This window comes from Bos mutus, unplaced genomic scaffold (assembly GCF_027580195.1).
Source record: "Bos mutus isolate GX-2022 unplaced genomic scaffold, NWIPB_WYAK_1.1 CTG197, whole genome shotgun sequence".
NCBI lineage: Eukaryota > Metazoa > Chordata > Mammalia > Artiodactyla > Bovidae > Bos > Bos mutus.
Genome location: NW_027219421.1, coordinates 245 through 24558, shown reverse-complemented (window position 1 = coordinate 24558; position 24314 = coordinate 245). Strand labels below are relative to the sequence as shown.

The 24314-nt window shown below is 39.3% G+C and overlaps 1 protein-coding gene across 1 annotated transcript in view; it reads right to left on the bottom strand.

The window, feature by feature from the left end:
- Window positions 1-23908, bottom strand: part of LOC102280321 (ATP-binding cassette sub-family C member 4) — a 219622-nt gene extending 195714 nt beyond the window's left edge. Inside the window, 4 exon segments of the mRNA XM_070366731.1 lie at window positions 2181-2353; window positions 19399-19554; window positions 23581-23660; window positions 23827-23908. Of these exon segments, the coding sequence (XP_070222832.1) occupies window positions 2181-2353; window positions 19399-19554; window positions 23581-23660; window positions 23827-23908 (491 nt within the window).
- Window positions 23909-24314: the final 406 nt, after the last annotated feature.

Sequence of the window (24314 nt, the reverse complement as noted above, 5' to 3'; positions counted from 1 at the left end):
TGGAGAACAGTGTGAGATTCCTTTAAAAACTGGAAATAGAACTGCCTTATGATCCAGCAATCCCACTGCTGGGCATACACACTGAGGAAACCAGAAGGGAAAGAGACACGTGTACCCCAATGTTCATCGCAGCACTGTCTATAATAGCCAGGACATGGAAGCAATGTAGATGCCCATCAGCAGATGAATGGATAAGAAAGCTGTGGTACATATACACAATGGAGTATTACTCAGCCATTAAAAAGAATACATTTGAATCAGTTCTAATGAGGTGGATGAAACTGGAGCCTATTATACAGAGTGAAGTAAGCCAGAAAGAAAAACACCAATACAGTATACTAACGCATATATATGGAATTTAGAAAGATGGTAACAAAAACCCTGTGTACGAGACAGAAAAAGAGACACTGATGTATAGATCAGTCTTATGGACTCTGTGGGAGAGGGAGAGGGTGGAAGATTTGGGAGAATGGCATTGAAACATGTATAATATCATGTATGAAACGAGTCGCCAGTCCAGGTTCGATGCACGATACTGGATGTTTGGACCTGGTGCACTGGGACGACCCAGAGGGAGGGTATGGGGAGGGAGGAGGGAGGAGGGTTCAGGATGGGGAACACAGGTATACCTGTGGCGGATTCATTTCGATATTTGGCAAAACTAATACAATATTGTAAAGTTTAAAAATAAAATAAAATTTTAAAAATATATATAGATAAATTATATTTTGGGAGTATAGTAGTATATACACTACTATATAAATTATCTATATTCAAAATAGATAACCAACAAAGATCTACTTTATAGCACAGGGAACACTGTTCAGTACTCTGTAATAACCTAAATGGGAAAAGAATTTGAAAAAGAATAGATACATGTATATGTAAAACTGAATCACTTTGCTGTGCACCTGAAACTAAAACAAAACTGTCAATCAACTATACTTCAATATAAAATAAAATTAAAATCAAAAACAAACTTTTAATAAGAAAACATGAAATTATTGGATATATTTTTATTTTTTTCCAACTGCTATTTATTATTTGATGGACATTTTAAAATATGAAAAATGTTAATATTAGTCATCTTATTTTCCATTTTGTGATTGTTCATTCTTTGCATTGATCCAAATTATTTTATTTTATTTTTTTATTATAAATTTATTTATTTTAATTGGAGGCTAATTATTTTACAATATTGTGTTGGTTTTGCCATACATCAACATGAATCTGTCATGGGTATACACATGTTGGGTATATTATTTAATAACATATTCTGAAGGTGTAATTATGTACTTCAGTTATTGTCAGGGATCAGAAGAGAAACTAAGAGAAAATTAAATTATTGGAGGCTTCTATTAACTTTTCAAGCAACGATGCTTCCCTGGTGGCTCAGAAGTAAAGAATCCGCCTGCAATGCAGGAGACCCAGGTTCAGTCCTTGAGTCAGGAAGATCCCCTGGAGAAGGAAATGACAACCCACTCCAGTATTCTTGCCTGGGAAATCCCATGGACAGAGGAGCCTGGTGGGCTACACTTCATGGGGTTGCAGAGAGTCAAATATGACTCAGCTACTAACACTTTAGCTTTTTAATAAAATTTTATATGGAAAGATGAGTTGAAAAATTGAACATTAAGTGGAAACAACTGAAATTCCACAGGTGAGAGTCTTACCATTATCCTGTTGCTGTCAATAGTGGTGCTCAGCCTGTCTGTAATAGTTACCATAGTACACCGGGCAAATTTCTCATGGATTTTTTTGTATTAACTCATCAGTTCTGGAATCAAAGAAGTTGATTTAGTTCAGTAAAGATAGGAAAAGCAGACTTAATACTTAAAAATATCATAGGATTTTTTATAATGTGTTTTAAAATGAATACTTTAAAATATAATCTTATTCCTAAAAAACTCAGTATAAAAAGTCTATTTGAAAACAATGGAAAATAGTCTTCCCTCAAAATTTCTTGAAACTATCAGGAGCTGGATTTAGGAATCTAGCTTTTTTAGGATGCCTCATAACAACATAAGCACCATACGTTATCTGTTTTCTGGAATTAATGTTAACAAGAGACATCTTTTAGGCAAAGAAAGCACTTAGAAACATTTTTCAGCATCTTTAAATATTTTCTATTTACCACCTTAAAATCTGGATTCCAGGTTCCATGGATCTCAGCTCCATACCTTGGATCCACATGTGCTGTTGCTTTGTCAAAAATTAATATCTGATTTTTTCTGAGAATAGCCCTGGCAAGGCACAACAGTTGTTTCTGCCCAACACTCAAGTTCAGTCCTGATTCTGCTAATTCAGTATCCATTTTACCAGGAAGACCTTCAATGAATTTTTTAAGTTGTACCTGTGGATACAAAAAAATATTTTCCTAACCAAACTGCTATTGAAGTAAAGAAGCCTCTTAGACATTAGAGCTTTGATGTCCTCGCGACATATTATATATCTTACATGTATGACAAGGTGATGGGGAGGGCCCCTTCCAATGAGTGTTCACTGAGAAAGATGGCAGAGTCAAGTCAGGACAGATTGATCTTCGTATCTCCCATCCATGCCACATGAAAACCCCTACCAGAAACTGCCCCTAAGGATTAGTTAAGGACATCTTCAAAAAAATAAAGCTATTTCTCCCAATGTAGTTTAGCAGAAAAGTTAAAAGTTTTAAGTCAAGTTTCAAAGTTCATTTTACATAGGAGTTGTTATACTGAAGGGCAAAAAAAAAAAAAGAAAAAATGTTTTTAACTACAGGAAGGATGATTCTTTAAAGATATAATCTAAGCAGCACTTTACCATTTTGTGAGGTCTGAAAGTTTTAAGAAACACACACACACAAATTCAAATAATGGCAAACTGCACCTCATACAGTAGTAATCCTTGAGCCTATTCTGGTGATGGTTTTTCCCAAATTTAATCTCATAAATATTAGACCAGTCAAGTGCGTTTTCTTCACTGTCATAAATGTCTTACAATGAATGAAAACTCAGGACAAACAAGATACAACATCTTATTTCTCCTAAACTGTACCCATAAGTGGCATTTATATTAACCTATCTTCATAAAATCATAATCATAAGTTTAATTTGTTTTTTCCTAACTGCCAAAGATAACCTGAAAGTACATTGGATTGTAGGGGTCAGTTCAATGAATATTTGTTTTAGAGAAATATTACAGAACAAGAATCAAACTCAGGCTATATTTGAAGTTAAAGAACAAAGAGTAAATATACTTTAATATATGGGGAAACAGTAGCTGACTTTATTTTTCTGGGCTCCAAAATCACTGCAGATGGTGACTGCAGCCATGAAATTAAAAGACTCTTACTCCTTGGAAGGAAAGTTATGACCAACCTAGACAGCATATTAAAAAGCAGAGATATTACTTTGTCAACAAAGGTCTGTCTAGTCAAGGCTATGGTTTTTCCAGTGGTCATGTATGGATGTGAGAGTTGGATTATAAAGAAAGCTGAGTGCCGAAGAATTGATGCTTCTGAACTGTGGTCCTGGAAAAGACTCTTGAGAGTCTCTTGGACTACAAGGAGATCCAAGCAGTCCATCCTAAAGGATATCAGTCCTGGGTGTTCATTGAAAGGACTGATGTTGTAGCTGAAACTCCAATACTTTGGCCACTTGATGCAAAGAGCTGACTCATTTGAAAAAACCCTGATGCTGGGAAAGATTGAGCACAGGAGAAGAAGGGGACGACAGAGGATAAGATGGTTGGATGGCATCATGGATTCAATGGACATGGGTTTGGGTGGACTCCAGGAGTTGATGATGGACAGGGAGGCCTGGCATGCTGCAGTTCATGGGGTTGCAAAGACATGGTTCATGAAGTTGCAGAGTTGGAGACAACTGAGCAACTGAACTGAACTTAACTGAAGAGACCAAAAGATTGTTGAGTGTTGGTCAATGAGCAGGGACACATTACAATGTTAAATAACAAAACACTAAGGGTCAGTGGGCAAAGTTTTTGTAGTATCCTAAATGCTAGAGCACTTCTATAAATGTGATTCTGATCAGTGTTAATGATGGAGCTCCATCCTGAGAAAGGGGAATTTGGAGTTAGGGTTAAATATGTTATTGGTACACAGTGCTGGTGTGAAAGGTACACAAAATCTAAAAGGTAAGGTTTGGATTATGGTGTAAGTGGTTGGCCTTAAAACTGACATTGTGACTTTGAAGAAATAATCTCACACTTGCCCCTGATTCAGATGACATCTCATCATTAATCTGGTTTTCTATTTTTCTTCATTTGTCTGTATCTGTCTCATGAGGAATAAGGATTGTGAGGAGAAATATTTTTCAGAAAATGCTGTTTTCTGGTACTCTGCCTTCATTTATGAATCAAGGATGAAGGCCCTCTGTAGTATAATCATATAATCAAATTATAATTCAGTATTAGTTTAAAAAAAAGATGAGAAGTAGCAGACAATAGTAACTAGGAGTTACAACTGGAGAATCTGAAACAGATACAAGTGTAATATTACTATTACATTTCTTGATTAAGATAACTGTTACACTATGTAAGGGAATGTACTTGTTCTTACAAAGGTATTTATGTATTTAAAGGTGAATTGCAACCTTTAATAAACATTTCTATGGTTTACATATAGTTCAGCAAAATATTTAGAAGAGAGGTAACAAGTATGGAAAAATATTGACAGCTGGTAAATCTATGTGAAGGTATACATGAGTTCATTATACCATTCCTTTCATGTTCCTGTGATTTGAAATTTTTAAAACAAAAAATACTGAGCCTTGAAGCCAGACAGCCTGGGTATAGGTCCTCCCTGATTCTGCCAATTGAGCAACATCCTAAATTTACTCTATGTTAGCTTCCTAAACTCTAAATAAACTATAATAGCATCATAATAATAAAGGTATGAACCTCCTAACATCATCAGAGTATCAACAGATATTGTCAAGTATTAATAAAGCTGTCAGTTGGCATCTCTTCATGCTTTGCTTTTTTTTTCTCTTAAAATAAAGTGCATGTATCAGCAATAAGACTTTATTACACATGCATTGTCTTATTTTCCACCTTCTCCACCAGAATTTAAGCTCCCAAAGGGCAAAGACTTTGTCTCTTTTGATGATCCCAGAATCTGTAACGCTGCCTAACAAGCTCTCAATAGATATTTGTTGACTGTATGAAAGTAGTTCAATTCATCCTGTGATATATCTGTTTCTATAAATTAGAAAATAAATCCATATAGATAGATAATTTATATACAACACTGCTTTCTTATTAAGTGTAAGTGTAAATGGAATATATTCTATAACAATTAACTAGATCCAAGATATTATCATACCATACTTTAAACTATGGAAACCATTTTAAAAGCTGTAATTTCAGGAAAATGAAACAAATAATACTATTCAAATCTATACATCCCAGTATAGAATATTTCAGATCATTTTTGAGCTTGGGAAAATAAAAGAATATAACAAAACTGAAAAATAAAAAACTGAATTCAGTCTTCCCCTTCTCCTTCCTTTACTCTTTCCCAGCATCATTTTCCAATGAGTTGGTTCTTCATATTAGGTGGCCAAAGTATTGGAGCTTCATCATTAGTTCCTCCAATGAATATTTGGGATTGATTTTCTTTAGGATTGGCTAGTTTGATCTCCTTGCAGTTCAAGGGACTCTCAAGAGTCTTCTCCAACAACATGGTTCAAAAGCATCAATTCTTCAGTGCTCAGCCTTCTTTCTTGACATGACAGACCATACTCTTAATTCCATATCCCAGTATCTAAGCTGGTTTTTTAACAGAAGCAACACACCGATGGTTCATTTCCAGAGTTTTACCTACTTCGCAGCATTTTATTGGTATGATCCCACTTATCTTTCAGTTAATAATCAAAAACTACTTAATAGTCATCACTTAGTAGATGTTCCTGAGAACAAGAGAAATAAACATTTCAGGGTAATTAGGGCAACACTGGACCACCTAGTAGAAATGGCAACCCACACCAATATTCTTGCCTGGAAAATCCCATGGACAGAGGAGCTTGGTGAGCTATAGTCCAACGGGGCACAAAGAGTTGGACATGACTGTAGGGACTTAGCACAGTACAATCCATTAGGTCATCTAATAGAATTTTAATACATAATTTTAACATTTAATTTAGTGCTCTATTAATGAAAAGATAACGTGTCTAGTTGCTTTAGGTTCTAGGAAAAGAGCTAAAATGGAAACTTGAGGCATTATCTTGTTAGTTTTTATCATCATCAATATACATGTCACCAAAGTTCTCCTAGGAGGTAACCAAAGTCAGTTAAACTGATAGCCTCCTTTAACTACCTGCGATGCTATAAATGCACATACATATGTACTAATGCCAAGTTAATTAAATTTAATAAATTACCTCTTATAAGGCATTCCACAGTTCCTCAATTGTATGATCATTAAAGGGATCCAGATTTTTCCTCATTAATCCAGTGAATAAAACAGGCTCCTAAATACCCCAAAAAAGAGAATGTTATTACCTTAACATCTTTTTGTCTTCTTTGAATACTTACAGAATAGACTTAAAATGAAAAAAAAAAGGGGGGGGGATTCACTATAATCATTAATAATAAGGTTGCAAGTGCTTATTTACAAAACAGTATATTTAAATTAATTTTCCACTGTACAAAGTTATGCTCCAAAATATCTTCCAGACCACCGAACACTAACAAAAGAAACTATTCAAAGTGTCATCTTAGGAAGAAACTGAAGAAGAAAAAGGAAGATTTGATTTTTAAAAATGCTTTCCTAGTAATATCTGATTAAACAAAAAGATGAAGGTATAACTGAGGAACTTTACATGAAGAGAGTTGGATAAACTGTCAATTCTGGTGTGATACTAGGAAACACCAAAAGCATAATTAGTTGGAATTTGTGCCTCAAAGCAAAATTGGTTTTTCACATTAGCCCTAAAGAATGAACTAAGATATTTTCTCCATTGGTAAAACAATCTTCTGGGATGGGAAATCTCTCCATATGTGTGAATGGAACATCCCCACACGTGCAAAGAGAATGTCAGCTCTTGGGGCCCGCTGCTAATCTGTCCATGGAGAGATCACCTCTGATTCTGTATCAGCTGGTCCCCACATTCTCTCACCTGTGTATCAGGATGACCTGCCTCACAGAACATCAACTGCAAGGTCAGGATGACTTGAAAGCCACTGTGATGTGAGCCATAATAAAATTATTTTAATTTCAATAGCTCTTCCTATTCATCTGCTTTAGGAGGAACTGCAAATAAATCACTCTGGATACATATGCCTTCTTCTGGGTTTCAAGAGAGAATCTTGTACATAAGCTCATGTAGGCCATTTAGTTTCTTCTGGAAGGCTCTAGTAAGCCAGGCCACAAGAATATTAGCAGGCAAGAAAAGCCCAATAGGCTCCTTTCAGTGAGGAGGGCAGAACAAGGGGATGCACATGTATGGGAACTAGAGGAGATCTGACTTTTCCACAAGGGCCCAGAACTGCTCCAGGGAATCACCAGCCTCAAATCCAGCTGGGCCTTGGGGCTTGACTTTCCTCCTCACTTCACAAAAGCCTGAGAAGAAAGATGAGGAACATGGACATTTCTTCTCTCCAGCCTTGAAGGAGAATGTCACTCAAAAAGCCTCCCATACTGTCTGTTCTTATTGTCTTAGTTTTGAGTCTGAAGAGAGAGAAATAAATGCAGAAGACACAGGACATGCCACCAAAGGAGATGTATCCCTAAGCAAAATCCAAAACTATTATACAGACTGAAGTAAGCCAGAAAGAAAAACCCCAATACAGTGTACTAACGCATATATATGGAATTTAGAAAGATGGTAATGATAACCCTGTATATGAGACAGCAAAAGAGACACAGATGTATAGAACAGTCTTTTGGACTCTGTGGGAGAGGGCAAGGGTGGGAGGATTTGGGAGAATGGCATTGAAACATGTATAATATCAATATGAAACAAATAGCCAGTCCAGATTCGATGCATGATACTGGATGCTTGGGGCTGGTGCACTGAGATGACCCAGAGGATGGTGCGGGGAGGGAGGTGGGAGGGGTTCGGGATGGGGAACACGTGTACACCCATGGTGGATTCATGTTGATGTATAGCAAAACCAATACAGTATTGTAAAGTAATTAACCTCCAGTTAAAATAAATAAATGTATATTTTTTAAAAAATATATAAAAAAATCCATTATAAAGGGAGCTTCATTTGCACAAAGTTAAGTCACCAAAATGCCTCCAAAGCACTGAAAATCACTGGTCACAGAATGTTTCAAAATGATTATTGTATTGAACTGAAAAATCCTGAGACCTAAACTTAAGGTCTTCTTTAAAATTCTTAAATGTGAGATCAAAGACTAAACAACCATCTAAGCAATGGTAAGACTTCCTTGTCAGGGGAATAATCATCATTCTACTTTGGACTTTTATATAAACTATTTACTTTTTGTAATTATCAACTCTAAGACTCCAACATGCATGTAACTTCTCACCCTCTATCCGTGTCAACAAATGATATGACCAGATGAGGTGAGGTTGGTTTCCAATATTCCTCCCTCTTCTCTGATTCTCCTCCACCTTCCTTCCAAGGCTCTAATCCATGGACAAGATTCTAGTTTAGTTCAGTAGCTCAGTTGTGTCCACCTCTTTGCAACCCCATGAACCTCAGCATGCCAGGCCTCTGTCCATCACCAACTCCTGGAGTTTACCCAAACTCATGTCCATTGAGGTGGTGATGCCATCCAACCATCTCATCCTCTGTTGTCCCCTTCTCCTCCTGCACTCAATCTTTCCCAGCATCAGGGTCTTTTCAAATGAGTCAGCTCTTTGCATGAGGTGGCCAAAGTATTAGAGTTTCAGCTTCAACATCAGTCCTTCCAATGAACACCCAGGACTGATCTCCTTTAGGATGGATTGCTTGGATCTCCTTGCAGCCCAAGGGACTCTTGAGTCTTCTCCAACACCACAGTTCAAAAGCATCAATTCTTCGGCACTGAGCTTTCTTTATAATCCAACTCTCACATCCATGCATGACCACTGGAAAAACAATAGTCTTGACTAGACAGACCTTTGTTGACAAAGTAATGTCTTTGCTTTTTAATACACTATCTAGGTTGGTCATAACTTTCCTTCCAAGGAGTAAGCGTCTTTTAATTTCATCGCTGCCATCACTATTTGCAGTGACTTTCTAGCCAAAAAGATAAAGTCAGCCACTGTTTCCCCATCTATTTGGCATGAAGTGACAGGACCAGATGTAAGATTCTAGACTGGGGCCCAAATGAGGGCCTCTTCACATACTGGTGTTTGAGGAAATAAAGGGCCAGAAAGAGGTCAGGTTAATGAACCAGCTTTAAGTCCAACTGAGAGAAGTGAGAGGGGGTCCCTTGGTTTATAACAATGACAGGAACATTTCTTTGCCCATCACAGCTGATGTAACCTGAACAATTTTTCCCTCAGGTTCCTCTCATAGAGCAGATTCACATCTAACAAGAGATCTAAGGTTTGAAGTGTCCACGTGGTTTTCAAAGTACACTCTACAGAGGTGTTAGCCTAGCTAATCTACAGAAAAAAAAAACAAACAACAACGAAAAAAAAACTTTGTTTTTAAGATACAGACATTTCTACTTGAGCAATGAAAGGGCTCACAGTTTTAGCATGTTTGGGAAGGGCAGTTTTGGTGGCTCAGGAGAATAGTAACAGCAACTCTATTAAATGTTCAATCACCTATTTCACAATTAGAGCCTCTCTCTATTGTCATCTCCCTCACCTTCTCTTTAGGAAACTCCTTGAAGGGGATGAAGCTCTCCAAACCTTGGGGGACGAAAGTGGGATTTTTTGCAGAAAGAGGAATCTCTCACTTTTGAGCCCCTGACCAGTACCTGCAGCTGCTTCATGCTGAGCTTTAATCAGAGACCTCAGACACTCTGTAAGCCTTAAGGAGGTCCTGCTAATTACCACCAAACCACTGCTAACTGTCATAAAACGAACACAAACTAAAGGAAGTTTTAATTAATTTTTAAAATTTATTTCCCTTCAAATTAATCGAATTAGCTGGCACAGCACAGTCAGGGAAACAAATACTCCTATTCAATGCAATATTTTAAATGGGGCATTAGTTTCAAAACTGTTTTTCAACAAGGTTTAAATTTTATACTTTTTAAACTTAATCTTTTGTGCCACATTTAATAGTAATATTTTCCTTTGTTAACAACATAACACAAGTTCACATTAGGTGTGTGACCCAAAAACAGCCACTCTATAAATAATTTTATTTCTTTATGACTATGCTGGAACTTTATTGCTATGAGAGCTTTTCTCCAGTTGTGGGGAGAGAGGGCTACTCTCCAGTTGCAGTGCTCAGGCTTCTCATTGAGGTGGCTTCCCCTGTTGTGGAGCACAGGCTCTAGAGCGTGAGGGCTTCAGTAGATGTGGCTCCTGGACTAAAGCAGCTGTGGCTCCTGGGCTCTAGAGCACAGGCTCAATAGCTATGGCACACAGGCTAGGTTGATCTGAGGCATGTGGGTTCTTCCCAGACCAGGGATAGAACCTGTCCTTCCTGCATTGGCACAACCACTGAGCCACCAGCGAAGTCCCCAAATGGCCACTCTAATCAGAACATTTAATGTACTAAATTGATAATTCCTCAACACAACTCCAACACTGAATATGGCAGTCTTACTAGACCTTTTGTATACACTGATAGAAGACAAGCCTCTCATTATCTTACAAAGAAATCCTACTTTCTAACCCTCAGAAACTTAAAACAATGTGGTATGAAGGAAAAAAAAAACCACACAAGTGGTTACAAACAAAGCAGAAAAAGCACAATACTTTGCCCTGATCATTTCAGTCCCAAACCAGGAAACTTCCCTCCACTGAAGCATACCCTCAAGTGTAGCTACTGCTGCTGCTTCCTAAGAGCCATGGTGTTGTTGCTCTTGCTGTTGTTGCTTCTTGCTAAGTCATGTCTGACTTTTTATAACCACATGGAATGCAGTATGCCAGGCTCCCCTGTCCTTCACTATCTCATTTCTAATCTGAGGACCTTATTTAAGGGGCAACTCGTGTTCTTGTTTGAAAAATAAGGGAATCACTTGAAGTCACCTTAAATCTTGGTTTTCTTCTTTTGCCAGAAGGAAAAACACCAATACAGTATACTAACGCATATATTTGGAATTTAGAAAGATGGTAACAATAACCCTGTGTACGAGACAGCAAAAGAGACACTGAGTATAGAACAGTCTTATGGACTCTGTGGGAGAGGGAGAGGGTGGGAAGATTTGGGAGAATGGCATCGATACATGTAAAATATCATGTATGAAACGAGATGCCAGTCCAGGTTCGATGCGATACTGGATGCTTGGGGCTAGTGCACTGGGGCGACCCAGAGGATGGTATGGGAGGAGGAGGAGGAGGAGGGTTCAGGATGGGAACACATGTATACCTGTGGTGGATTCATTTTGATATTTGGCAAAACTAATACAATTATGTGAAGTTTAAAATTAATCATTGAAAAAAAAAATAAAATTATGTAGCCTCTGTGTGAACTAATTATAATCTATATTCAGAAAACCAGTGTTCATCAACAAAGGAAGAAGAATTTATGTCCCATGAAGTCCTCTTTCAGGGTCTCAAGGGAGCAGTTCCAAGGGATTTAATGAAGTTTCAGTGTCAGAAAAAAAGGCCCAGCAGGATTAGGCTAGAATCCAGTTGTATTTCTTTTCTAGTAATAGCACATCCACCTCTTCTCTCTTTCATTTTTGTTCTCAACAAGAATAAAAGGGAAAGAACATTAGGCAATCAGGGAGAAGTCTTAGAGAGACAGCTCTGGTTCACCTTCTTCAGTCTACTCAAGAAAACTTAGGAAACAGAAATACCAATCAACAGATGAGCTATTTAAAAAATACTCAGCATTTGCTTTTATTAAAAAATAAAAACAATACAAAAATGAATCTGATTAATCATGATAAAGATGATGGCTGCTGCTGTGTTCCAATACTTGCACTGCAAACATGAATACTGAATTTTCATGGAATCTCTCTTCAACTGAAAACACTCTTTGTGCCAATAGCATAATGGACTCTAGGTGCAGAGAATCATCCAAAGAGGTTCTGAAATCCATTTCCAGATCCTTTCAGATAAGCAGCTACTCCTGAATATAATCCTCCTCGGCATTCTTTCTGGGGAACATATTTAACTAAATACTTCAGGATGTGAGCACAAATAATGCACACACTTCAGCTACCTGTTCTGTTTAAGGAAATTATTTAGGAAGTAGTTTCATGTCTGTTTATTCCTGAAATTGTGAATACAAACTAAGGAGTACCTTCTTGAGAATACAGTATTTGTCTCTGGAACTTCCCTCCAGGACTCCAGGACTGATGGTCTGTGTCACCACTCCCCTGCCTCTGGTTCCTATGCAGGTCCTTGATGCTATCACATCTCCCCGACTTCTGATCTATTCATGGTGGGGTCAACAGAGATGGGGGTAAGCCTAGGAGAGACCAAGAAAGAGAGAATCTGGGAAGCTCACCACTACTCCCAGCTTTGCAGGGAGCCAGGGAGGATGATGTGGGTCTGGTTCACCTGAGTGAAGCAACTCAAAAAAAAAAAAATAAAATAATAATAATAATCTTGGGTTCCCCTCTGCAGAGTCTGCTCTTAGCTTCCTAGGTTCCCTATATCAGGATGTTGAGACACAAGCATCACTGCTTCCTATCGATTTCAGGATAAAAGGGATGTAAACTCTTTGGTGGTGATTGTGGTTGAGTCACTAAGTCGTGTCTGACTTTTTGCAACCCCATGGACCGTAGCCCACCAGGCTCTCTGGTCCATAGGATTTTCCAGGCAAGAATACTGGAGTGGGTTGCCATTTCCTTCTCCAAGGGATCTTCCTGACCCAGAGATTGAACCTGGGTCCCCTGCATTGCAGACAGATTCTTTACTGCTGAGCCACCAGAGAAGTCCTAAGCTCTTTGCACTTAGACAAATAACTTCAATTAACCAAACCAACAGACTTTCTCCACCTCCACAACCAGCTGGACATTGTAAAGAGAAAGGGCTCTTGGCTGGGGAGGAGAAAGATTTTGAGTATCTTCCTGACACTTATTAGCTCATAAAGCCTAGGTGAATAAACCCATTTCTAAACTGCTACTGTCCAAATGATGGACACAGCACTAGAAGTAGTACCTTCCAGCTTTGTTCTATACTTATTCACTTTTGTTAAGGTTTTAGGAATCCTTTTGAGTGGGATGATAGGAAAAAAATGGGAAAATATCTGATGATAATCTCATTCACTTCAACAAATATTTATTTTTTAAAAAAGGACAGTTCTAAGTTCTGATTCTACTGCTTATTAGTTATTTGATTCAGATTAAGCTACTAATCTCCCTGGGCCCTAATTCCCTTATTGGAAAACAGGTTCTGATGTGAGAACCTGAAATAAGAACAAAGCTCCTGAAGTGATGCTAACATGGACCAGGAGCCCAGCCCAACAGGAGGACAGTGAGAGGCAGTGTTTGTCAAACTGCAGGTGCAGCCAGTGGATCATAACAGCAACTTAGGGCTTGTGACCATCATTTTGTCTTTTAGACAAATATAGAATACAATGTATATAGTAGAAAACACTGGAGCACAATGCAAGAGTAACTTTTTTTTGTGAAATTTTTGTTCCTCGTGTGTGTGTGTGAGAGAGAGAGAGAGAGAGAGAGAAAGAGATGTTTGCACAAACATGAAATCATAATACGAAGCAGTTCTACTGTGGATCACAGTCAACAGTACATTGAAGACACTAACAGAAAAGTTAGCTGCTCGGGCTCTGGAATTGGGAATCTCCTCAAATTTGAATACTGTTCGTATATTTTGGAAATTTATTTCTTGTTGGTCACATTATTTGTAAGTATTTTCTGCCATTCCATAGGGTGTCTTTTGTTTTGTTTATGGTTTCCTTTGCTGTGCAAAATATTTACATTTAGTTAAGTTCCATTTGTCTATTTTTGGCTTTTGTTTCCTTTACTGTAGGAGATAAGGCCAAGAAAATATTGCTGTGATTTACATCAGATAGTATTCTGTCTATGCTTTTCTCTAGGAATTTTATAGTCCTTGGGGTAGGTCTTTAATTCATTTTAAAATTATTTTTGTATATGGTGTTAGAGAATGTTCTAACTTCATTCTTCTACATGTTGTGTCCATATTCCCCAGCATCACTTATTAGAGAGACTATCTTTTCTCCATTGTATTATATAGTCTTACCTATTTTGTTGTAGGTTAATTGACCATAAGTATGTAGGTTTACTTCTGAGATTTCTATTCTGTTTCACTAATCTATATGTTTGATTTTCGTGTCATTACCATACTGTTTTCACTAATGTAGCTTTTATAATATGGTCTAAAGTCACAGACTGTGATTCCTCCAGGTCTGTTCTTCTTTCTAAAGACTGTTTCTAGTATTCAGCATTTTCTGTTTCCATACAAATTTTAATTTTTTTTGTTCTTGTTCTATGAAAAATGCTATTGCTAGTTTGATAAGAATTGCACTCAATTTTTATGTTGCCTTGGTTAGTATGGTCATTTTAATAATATTGATTCTTCCAGTCAAAGAATATGGTATATCTTTCCATCTGTTCATGTTGTCTTAAATTTCTTTAATCACGGTCTTATATCTCCTTAGGTAGGTTTATTCCTAGTCTTCTTCTTCTTCTTCTTCTTCTTTTTTTTTTTTTTTGATGCAGTGATAAATGGATGTCTCCCTTAATTTCTCTTTCTAATGTCATGTTAATTTATAGAAATGCAACAAATTTCTGTATATATAAAAGCTTATACAGCTCAGTGTCAAAAAGCAAACAACCCAATCAAAAAACAGGGCAGAAGACCTAAGTGGACATTTCTCTGAAGAGGAAATACATAACTGAAAGGTACACAAAAAGATGCTCAGTATAAATAATTCTTAGAGAAAAATGAAAATCCAAACTACAATGAGGTATTCCCTCACATCAGTCAGAATGGCCATCATTAAAAAGCCTAAAAAAATTAAGCAATGAAGAGTATGGCAAAAAGGGGACCCTCATACACTGTTGGTAAATTGAGAAATGTAAACTAGTGCAGCTATTATGGAAAACAATACAGAGGTTTCTTTTAAAAAACAAGAAAGAGTTACCATCAGTTCAGTTCAGTCGCTCAGTCATGTCCGACTCTTTGCGACCCCATGAACCACAGCATGCTAGGCCTCCCTATCCATCACCAACTCCTGAAGTCACCCAAAACCATGTCCATTGAGTCGGTGACGCCATCGAGCCATCTCATCCTCTGTCATCCCCTTCTCCTCCTGCCCTCAATCTTTCCCAGCATCTGGGTCTTTTCAAATGAGTCAGCTCTTTGCATCAGGTGGACAAAGTATTGGAGTTTCAGTTTCAACATCAGTCCTTCCAATGAACACCCAGGACTGATCTCCTTTATGATGGACTGCTTGGATCTCCTTGTAGTCCAAGGGACTCTCAAGAGTCTTCTCCAACACCACATTTCAAAAGCATCAATTGTTCAGCACTCAGCTTTCTTTATAGTCCAACTCTCACATCCATACATGACCACTGGAAAAATCATAGCCTTGACTAGACAGACCTTTGTTGGCAAAGTAATGTCTCTGCTTTTCAAAATGCTGTCTAGGTTGGTAATAACTTTCCTTCCAAGGAGTAAGTGTCTTTTAATTTCATGGCTGCGATCATCATCTGAAGTGATTTTGGAGCCCCCCAAAATAAAGTCTGACACTGATTCCCCATCTATTTGCCATGAAGTGATGGGACCGGATGCCATGATCTTCGTTTTCTGAATGTTGAGCTTTAAGCCAACTTTTTCACATTCCTCTTTCACTTTCATCAAGAGGCTCTTTAATTCTTCTTCACTTTCTGCCATAAGGATGGTGTCATCTGCATATATGAGGTTATTGATATTTCTCCCGGCAATCTTGATTCCAGCTTGTGCTTCCTCCAGCCCAGCATTTCTCATGATGTACTCTGCATATAAGTTAGATATGCAGGGTGACAATATACAGCCTTGACGAACTCCTTTTCCTACTTGGAACCAGTCTGCTGTTCCATGTCCAGTTTTAACTGTTGCTTCCTGACCTGCATACAGGTTTCTCAAGAGGCAGGTCAGTGGTCTGGAATTCCCATCTCTTTCAGAATTTTCCACAGTTTGTTGTGATCCACATAGTCAAAGGCTATGGCATAGTCAATAAAGCAGAAATAGATGTTTTTCTGGAACTGTCTTGCTTTTTCGATGATCCAGCAGATGTTGGCAATTTGATCTCTGGTTCCTCTGGCTTTTCTAAAACCAGCTTGAACATCAGGAAGTTCACGGTTCACATATTGCTGAAGCCTGGCTTGGAGGATTTTAAGCATTACTTTACTAGTGTGTGAGATGAGTACAATTGTGTGGTAGTTTGAGCATTCTTTGGCATTGCCTTTCTTTGGGATTGGAATGAAAACTGACCTTTTACAGTCCTGAGGCCACTGCTGAGTATTCCAGATTTGCTGGCATATTGAGTGCAGCACTTTCACAGCATCATCTTTTAGGATTTGAAATAGCTCAGCTGGAATTCCATCACCTTCACTAGCTTTGTTTATAGTGATGCTTCCTAAGTCCCACTTAACTTCACATTCCAGGATGTTGGGCTCTATACCATATGATCCAGCAACCCCACCACTGTCCATGAGTCCAGAAAAGACAAAAACTCTAATTCAAAAAGATACATGCACCCCAATGCTCACAGCAGCACTACTTACAAGACTTAGAAGCAACCTAAATGTCCACTGACAGATGAATTGACAAAGAGATGTGACTTTTATATATATATATATATATATATATATATATATATATACACACTATATATATGGACTCTCTCTATATACACACACTATATATACATATACACACAGTATACACACAAAAGACACACACATAGAATATTACTCAGCCACAAAGAAGAATAAAATAATGCAATTTGCAGTAACATGGATGGACCTAAAGATTATCATACTAAGTAGGTCAAACAGAAAAAGACAACATAGTATAGTATCACTTATATGTAGTATCTAAAAAATAATAGAAATGAATTTATTTATAAAACAGAAATAAGCTCACCAACATAGAAAACAAACTAAAGGTTACCAAAGGGGAAAAAAGGAGGAAGGGATAAATTAGGAATTTGTGATTAACAGATACACACTACTGTATATAAAATAAAGGAACAAGGACCTGTTTTATAGCACAGGGAACTATACTCAGTATTTCATAATAACCTCTAATGGAAAAGAATGTACCTACTCACACACATATATATTCATGCTGCTAAGTCACTTCAGTCGTGTCCGACTCTCTGCAACCCCAGACGGCAGCCCACCAGGCTCACCCATCCCTGGGATTCTCCAGGCAAGAACACAGGAGTGGGTTGCCATTTCCTTCTCCAATGCACGAAAGTGAAAAGTGAAAGTGAAGTCACTCAATCGTGTCCGACTCCTACCGACCCCATGGACTGCAGCCCACCAGGCTCCTCCGTCCATGGGATTTTCCAGGCAAGAGTACTGGAGTGGGTTGCCATTGCCTTCTCCGATATATATTCATATATATACATATGTGTGTGTGTGTATATGTATAATTCAATCATTTTGTTGAACACTTGAAACATAGTAAAACAACCATGCTTCAATTAAAAAAATAAACAATGACATACACAAAATTCAAATTCTGACTCTGCTGCTTGCTGATTACTTGGGCAATGAGTTAAGCTCACAATTGTTATCATTGTTATTTAATTACTAAGTCATGTTTGACTCTTTTGCAGCCCCATGGACTGTAGCTGTGAGACTCCTCTGTCCATGGAATTCTCTAGGCAAGAACATTGGCGTGGGTTTCTTCCCGACTCTGGAGAAGGAAATGGCAACCCACTCCAGTATTCTTGATTGGAAAATTCTATGGACAGAGGAGCCTGGCAGGCTACATACAGTCCATGTGGTGCAAATAATAGGACATGACTTAGTGACTCAATAACAACACATAAAATTTACCACCTTAATGACTTTTAAGTGTACATTTCAGTGGTATTAAATGCATTCCCATTATTGTACAGCCATCACCACCATCCCGCCACAGACTCCTTTCATTTTGCACAAGTGAAACTCTGTAGCCCTCAAACAACTTCCCTCTCTCCCCTCCCCTCAACTCCTGGCAGCCACCATTCTACTTCCTGTCTCTATGGGCTGACTACTCCAGGTGTTTCATATTAATAGAATTATACAGCAATTATCATCTGTGACTGGGTTATTTCACTTAACAGTTTCCTCAAAGTTCATCTGTGTTGTAGCATGTGTCAGAATTGGCTTCCTTTCTAAGGCTGAATAATACTACATTGTATAGAAATGCACCATGTTTTGTTTATCCAGTCATCTGTCAATGGACCCTTAGATGCGTCCACGTTTTTGTTATTGTGAATAATGCTGCTATGAACACACATATACAGATATCCCTTCAAGACCCTGCTTTCCATATTTGGGGTTTATACCCTAAAATATAATTGCTGGATCCTATGATAATTCTATTTTAAACTTTCAGGAGTTTCTACTGTGCATATTAATATAATCCAGCCTCTAAAATACTCAAGCAGAACAAAAGAAAACAGAATCAGATCCTAGGAAGAGATGATCGGTTCAAATCTCCACCATCACAAGGGCCACATATAGGGTCTACATGAAGCACTGCACACACATTGATCTATTTAGCCCTCACAGAAGCTCAAGGAGTTATACTTTTAGCTGCTTTGTAAGAGGGCAAAAACTGAGGTGATGAAATTCCATGTCTCCTGTTCTTCCTCATTATTCTGTACTGCATCCCTGGTTACAATAATTTACTAATAGCTGAATTCTAAGTCTCCCCAAATCATCTCTACACCCTATAATTCTCAAAACCAAACAATTTCACAGAAAGTCCTACAGGGAGATAATCACACTTGAAAAGGTGACTTTATTTCCTACAATAAAATTCCATCATTAAGACACAAAATTCAGGTTTCCCTACAGGAACACGTCCAATGCTGCACAAACCATTTATCATTTTGTCTCAGAATTATGTGGTTATCAATATACAAAATAGTGGCATTTGAAGAACTCTGAGTCCAGAAATCTGAGTCAGTTATTAAACAACATGCGCACCAAACAAATGAACGAATAAACAAACAAAGTCTGGTATTTGATAAAATGTCTTTTGAAAATACCTGATGCTAAAAATATTCTCTATTCAAGGAAAAGGATCAACCCTTTCATGCAATTTTAAAAGTACAATCAAATTCAAAGCAATTAACTTAGGTTCCTCATAAAAAGAACAAGTGAGAATACTCTAATGTGCATACCTGAGGTGCAACTGATATTTTCTTCCTTAAATCATGAAGTCCAACTTCAGTTGTCCTGATCCCATCAGTCTTAATTATACCTTCAGGTTCTGACAATCTAAGAAGGGCAGCGATGAGGGAACTTTTTCCAGCCCCTGTTCTTCCCATGATGCCAACCTGTGAAGAGATCCAGGAGGGATTAAGAACTAACAACATGCAACAAACCTCGGGAAAAATCTGATTGCTGAAGATGAATTTAAAAGTTTTATATAAAGAGTAATCTATGATTTGGGAAAATGGCATTTAAACATGTATAATATCATATATGAAATGGGTCACCAGTCCAGGTTTGATGCATGATACAGGATGCTCGGGGCTGGTACACTGGGATGACCCAGAGGGATGGTATGGGGAGGGAGGTGGGAGGGGGGTTCAGGATGGTGAGCACATGGGATGGTATACCCATGGTGGATTCATGTTGATGTATGGCAAAACCAATACAATATTATAAAGTAATTAGACAGCAATTAAAATAAATAAGTTTATGTTAAAAAATAAAATAAAATGGGCAAAAAAAAAAAAAGAGTAGTCTATAAGTTTCTCAACATGGCACTGTTGACATTTTGGGCCAGATAACTCATTGTTGGGTGGATGAGGTACACTGTAGGAGGGTTAGCAGTAGCCATGCATTCTACCCACTAGATATCAGAAGCACCTAACAAATGATGCAACCAAAAACTTTAGACATTGACAACTGTCCCCTGGTTGGGACTGCCATGGTCACAAGACAAGTTAACACTAACAGAATCAATATACTAGCAGTGAAAAGCCAGCTTCCAGATATTCAAGCTGTTTTTTTTTTAATTTTTATTTTAATTGGAGGCTAATTACTTTACAGTATTGTGGTGGTTTTTGCCATATATTGATATGAATCAGCCATGGGTATATATATGTTCCCCATCCTTACCCTCCCTCCCACCTTCCTCCCCATCCCATCTGTCCACATTATTCCAGTGCACCAGCCCTAAGCACCCTGTCTCATGCATTGAACCTGGACTGGCGATCTATTTCACATATGATAATATACATGTTTCAATACTATTCTCTCAAATCATCCCACCCTTGCCTTCTCCCATACAGTCCAACAGTCAATGTTTTACATCTGTGTCTCTTTTGTCAAGCTGTATTTAGAAAAGGCAGAGGAAATAGAGATCAAACTGCCAACATCCCTTGGATCATCGAAAAATCAAGATAATTCCAGAAAAATATCTACTTCTGCTTTATTGACCATGCCAAAGGCTTTGACTGTGTGGATCACAATAAACTGAGGAAAATTCTTCAAGAGATGGGGATACCCGACCACCCGACCTGCCTCCTGAGAAATCTGTATGCAGGTCAAGAAGCAACAGTTAGAACTGGACATGGAACAACAGACTGGTTCCAAATTTGGAAAGGAGTACGTCAAGGCTGTATACTGTCATCCTACTTGTTTAACTTATATGCAGAGTACATCATGCAAAATGCTGGGCTAGATAAAGGACAAGCTGGAATAAAGATTTCCAGGAGAAATATCAATAACCTCAGATATGCAGATGACACCACCCTTATGGCAGAAAGTGAAGAACTAAAGAGCCTCTTGATGAAAGTGAAAGAGGAGAATGAAAAAGTTGGCTTAAAACTCAACATTCAGAAAATGATCACAGCATCTGGTCCCATCACTTCATGGCAAATAGATGGGGAAATAATGGAAACAGTGGAAGACTTTATTTTCTTGGGCTCCAAAATCACTGCAGATGGTGACTGCAACCATGAAATTAAAAGATGCTTGCTCCTTGGAAGAAAAGCTATGACCAACCTAGACAGCATATTAAAAAGCAGAGACATTAATTGGCCAACAAAGTTCTGTCCTGTCAAAGCTATGGTTTTTTCCAGTAGTCATTTATGTATGTGAGAGTTGGACTATAAAGCTGAGCACTGAAGAATTGATGCTTTTGAACTGTGGTGTTGGAGAAGACTCTTGAGAGTTCCTTGGACTGCAAGGAGATCAAACCAGTCAATCCTATCTGGTTTGAAATCTATCCTGAATATTCACTGGAAGGACTGATGCTGAAACGGAAACTCCAATACTTGGGCCACCTGATGCAAAAACTGACTCATTGGAAAAGACCCTGATGCTGGGAAAGACTGAAGGCAGGAGACGGGGATGACAGAGGATGAGATGGTTGGATGGCATCACTGACTCAATGGACAAATTCCAGGAGTCAGTGATGGACAGGGAAGCCTAGCATGCTGCAGTTCATGGGGTCACAAAGAGTCAGACATGACTGAGTGACTGAACTGAACTGAACTGAAAAGCCAGCAGTCTTCTAAGTGGTTCATAAGAAATCAGCTTATAAATTAGATTTATTCCTACCTATCTGGGTATTTTAAACCCTTAGAATTATGTGGGTAATTTTACAGCCATGTCAAATCTAGTCATAAGTGTTATACATAAACAGGCACTCACTTTTTCAGGGATCTGTTATTTAAGAGGAATTATTCTTTGGTAGGGGCTTCCCTGGTAGCTCAGCTGGTAAAGAATCTGCCTGCAATGCAGGAGACCCTGGTTCAATTCCTGGGTCGGGAAGATCCCCTGGAGAAGGGATAGGCTACCCACTCCAGTATTCTTTGGTTTCCCTGGTGACTCAGACATGCTAAAGCTGAAACTCCAGTACTTTGGCCATCTGATGTGAAGAGCTGACTCACTGGAAAAGACCCTGATGCTGGGAGAGATTGGGGTATGGAGGAGAAGGGGACAACAGAGGATGAGGTGGCTGGATGGCATCACTGACTCAATGGACGTGAGTTTGAGTGAACTCCAGGAGTTGGTGATGGACAGGGAGGCCTGGTGTGCTGCGATTCATGGGGTCGAAAAGAGTCGGACACGACTGAACAACTGAACTGAACTGAACTGATGTATACCAGAAACTAATATAACATTGCAAGCCAATCATACTTCAATTTTAAAAAATTCTTTTAATTTTACATTAAAAACATACATATGCTTAGAAAAAGAAAAGAAGGTGGATATAAAACACTAATTTATAACTCAAGGTCATCACTGTGGATATTACTAACACCTAATGGCTAATCGCTAATGCTATGCTTTCAAGAAACAGCAGGGCGCACACAGCAGGTCTGCTTGGCAGGTCCCCTTCTGCTTGGCTCAAGGCCCCCTCCTCCTCTCCCTTGCTGTGTGGTCCTCAGTGGTTGCTCTCAGCCCACAGTATCTTTGCCACCAGCAGCCACTCCTCAGCCTCCTGGGTTGAGCAAAGTGAGGGACACATGGAAGAAAGGATTGGGAAATAAATGCAAAGACCACTCAGCTCTTGGGGAACCAGCCTTGAGTTGAGGCACAAAGCCCACTGTGGGATGCAGAGGATTTTGTTTACCTCTTGTCCATCAACTGAGCTCCAAAGTGAAGGTTTACACATACATGAGCTTCCCACAGCCTCCAACTGGACCAGAGACCATCAGCAAAAGTGGCTTCAAACAAAGGCCAAGTGACCGGACAAGGCTGGGCCACTTTTAAGAGTCCTGAGAAAAGGACACAACTCCTGGCAACACCTCCCCTCTCAGGGGAAGGGACTGGGTGAACCCCTCTGGCTCTCTGAGGTCACCCCACTTAAACACCAGCAATGGAGACCTCACCTCTCAGAGAGAAGCACTAATGACCTGGGGAGGTGGTCTCTGTGACTCAGGCCCAGGTAGAGGCTTCAAGCTCCTCTCCATGCTGAGGGCCCTGGGCAGGTGGGGACCTGTCCTCTCCACCCACAGTACCCGTGGAGGTGCACACAGGGGCCAGGGGTGCTGGGAGCGCTCTGGCTGTTCTGTTCTAATTAGGGGTGACCTACAAGGGCTCCACAGCCTGGTACTTGTTTCTTTGAGAGGAAGAGATACTCCTCAGTTTTCAAAGGACAGCCCATGGAATTCTCCAGGCCAGAATACTGGAGTAGGTAGCCTTTCCCTTGTCCAGGGGATGTTCCCAACCCCGGGACTGAACCCAGGTCTCCCTCATTGCAGGCAGATTCCTTACCAGCTGAGCTATCAGGGAAGCCCTTCTCAAAGGACAGAGGTTTTCATATCTCAAAATCCTAAAACCCCAAAAGCCTCACTCTGGACTGGTGTCACCCTGCTTTCTCCCACTGGTGCCACCAGGAGTACCTGTGAGGCCCTGCTCGTTCTGTGGGTGGAAAGACCACACTTCTTGGGATCATGGATGATCCACAGGGCATTCTGTGTGCCTGAGGGATTAAAAGACGGCCAGAGTTCAAAAAGGAAACATGTTTGTGTTTTAGAAAATCCTGGGCTGAGTTTAGATTTCCACCATCTAAAATATAAAGAATAACAAGCAGTATAGATTGATCACAACACGGGAAGTTGCTTCATGAAATCAATTATTTAACTAACTAGCACTGCTACTAGTACTAGCAGTACTGCCACACAGATGACCCCCTACATTTACGTCCTCTACTCCCCACTTCTCCGCCATGACCACCCAGAGACCAACCTCCTGAAAGGGCCCAGGGCTCTACCAGTTGCACCTTATGCAGCCCCAGGCCTGGCCTTCCTGGATCCCCAGCAGGAAGTATTACTGGGGCTGGACAACTTTGAAATCAACACTCCGAGCACCACAGTGGGGAGGATTCCATCTCAGGAAGAACCCCAGATCCTATGGCCTCTCTCTCTATGTCTGCTTTTCCCATGAGCTGACACAGCCAAGACCCAAAGCTCATATTAGGATGGGATCCATCCAAGGTTTAGTGACCCCACTCAAGGGGCTAACAGCCCAGGACAGCAGGAAAAACCAGCAGCTCAGTTCAAACCCAGCCACATGGGCTATGCTTTGAACCCACCTGACTTTAAGACTCTTTAGCATCTGCTACCAAAGAGAAACT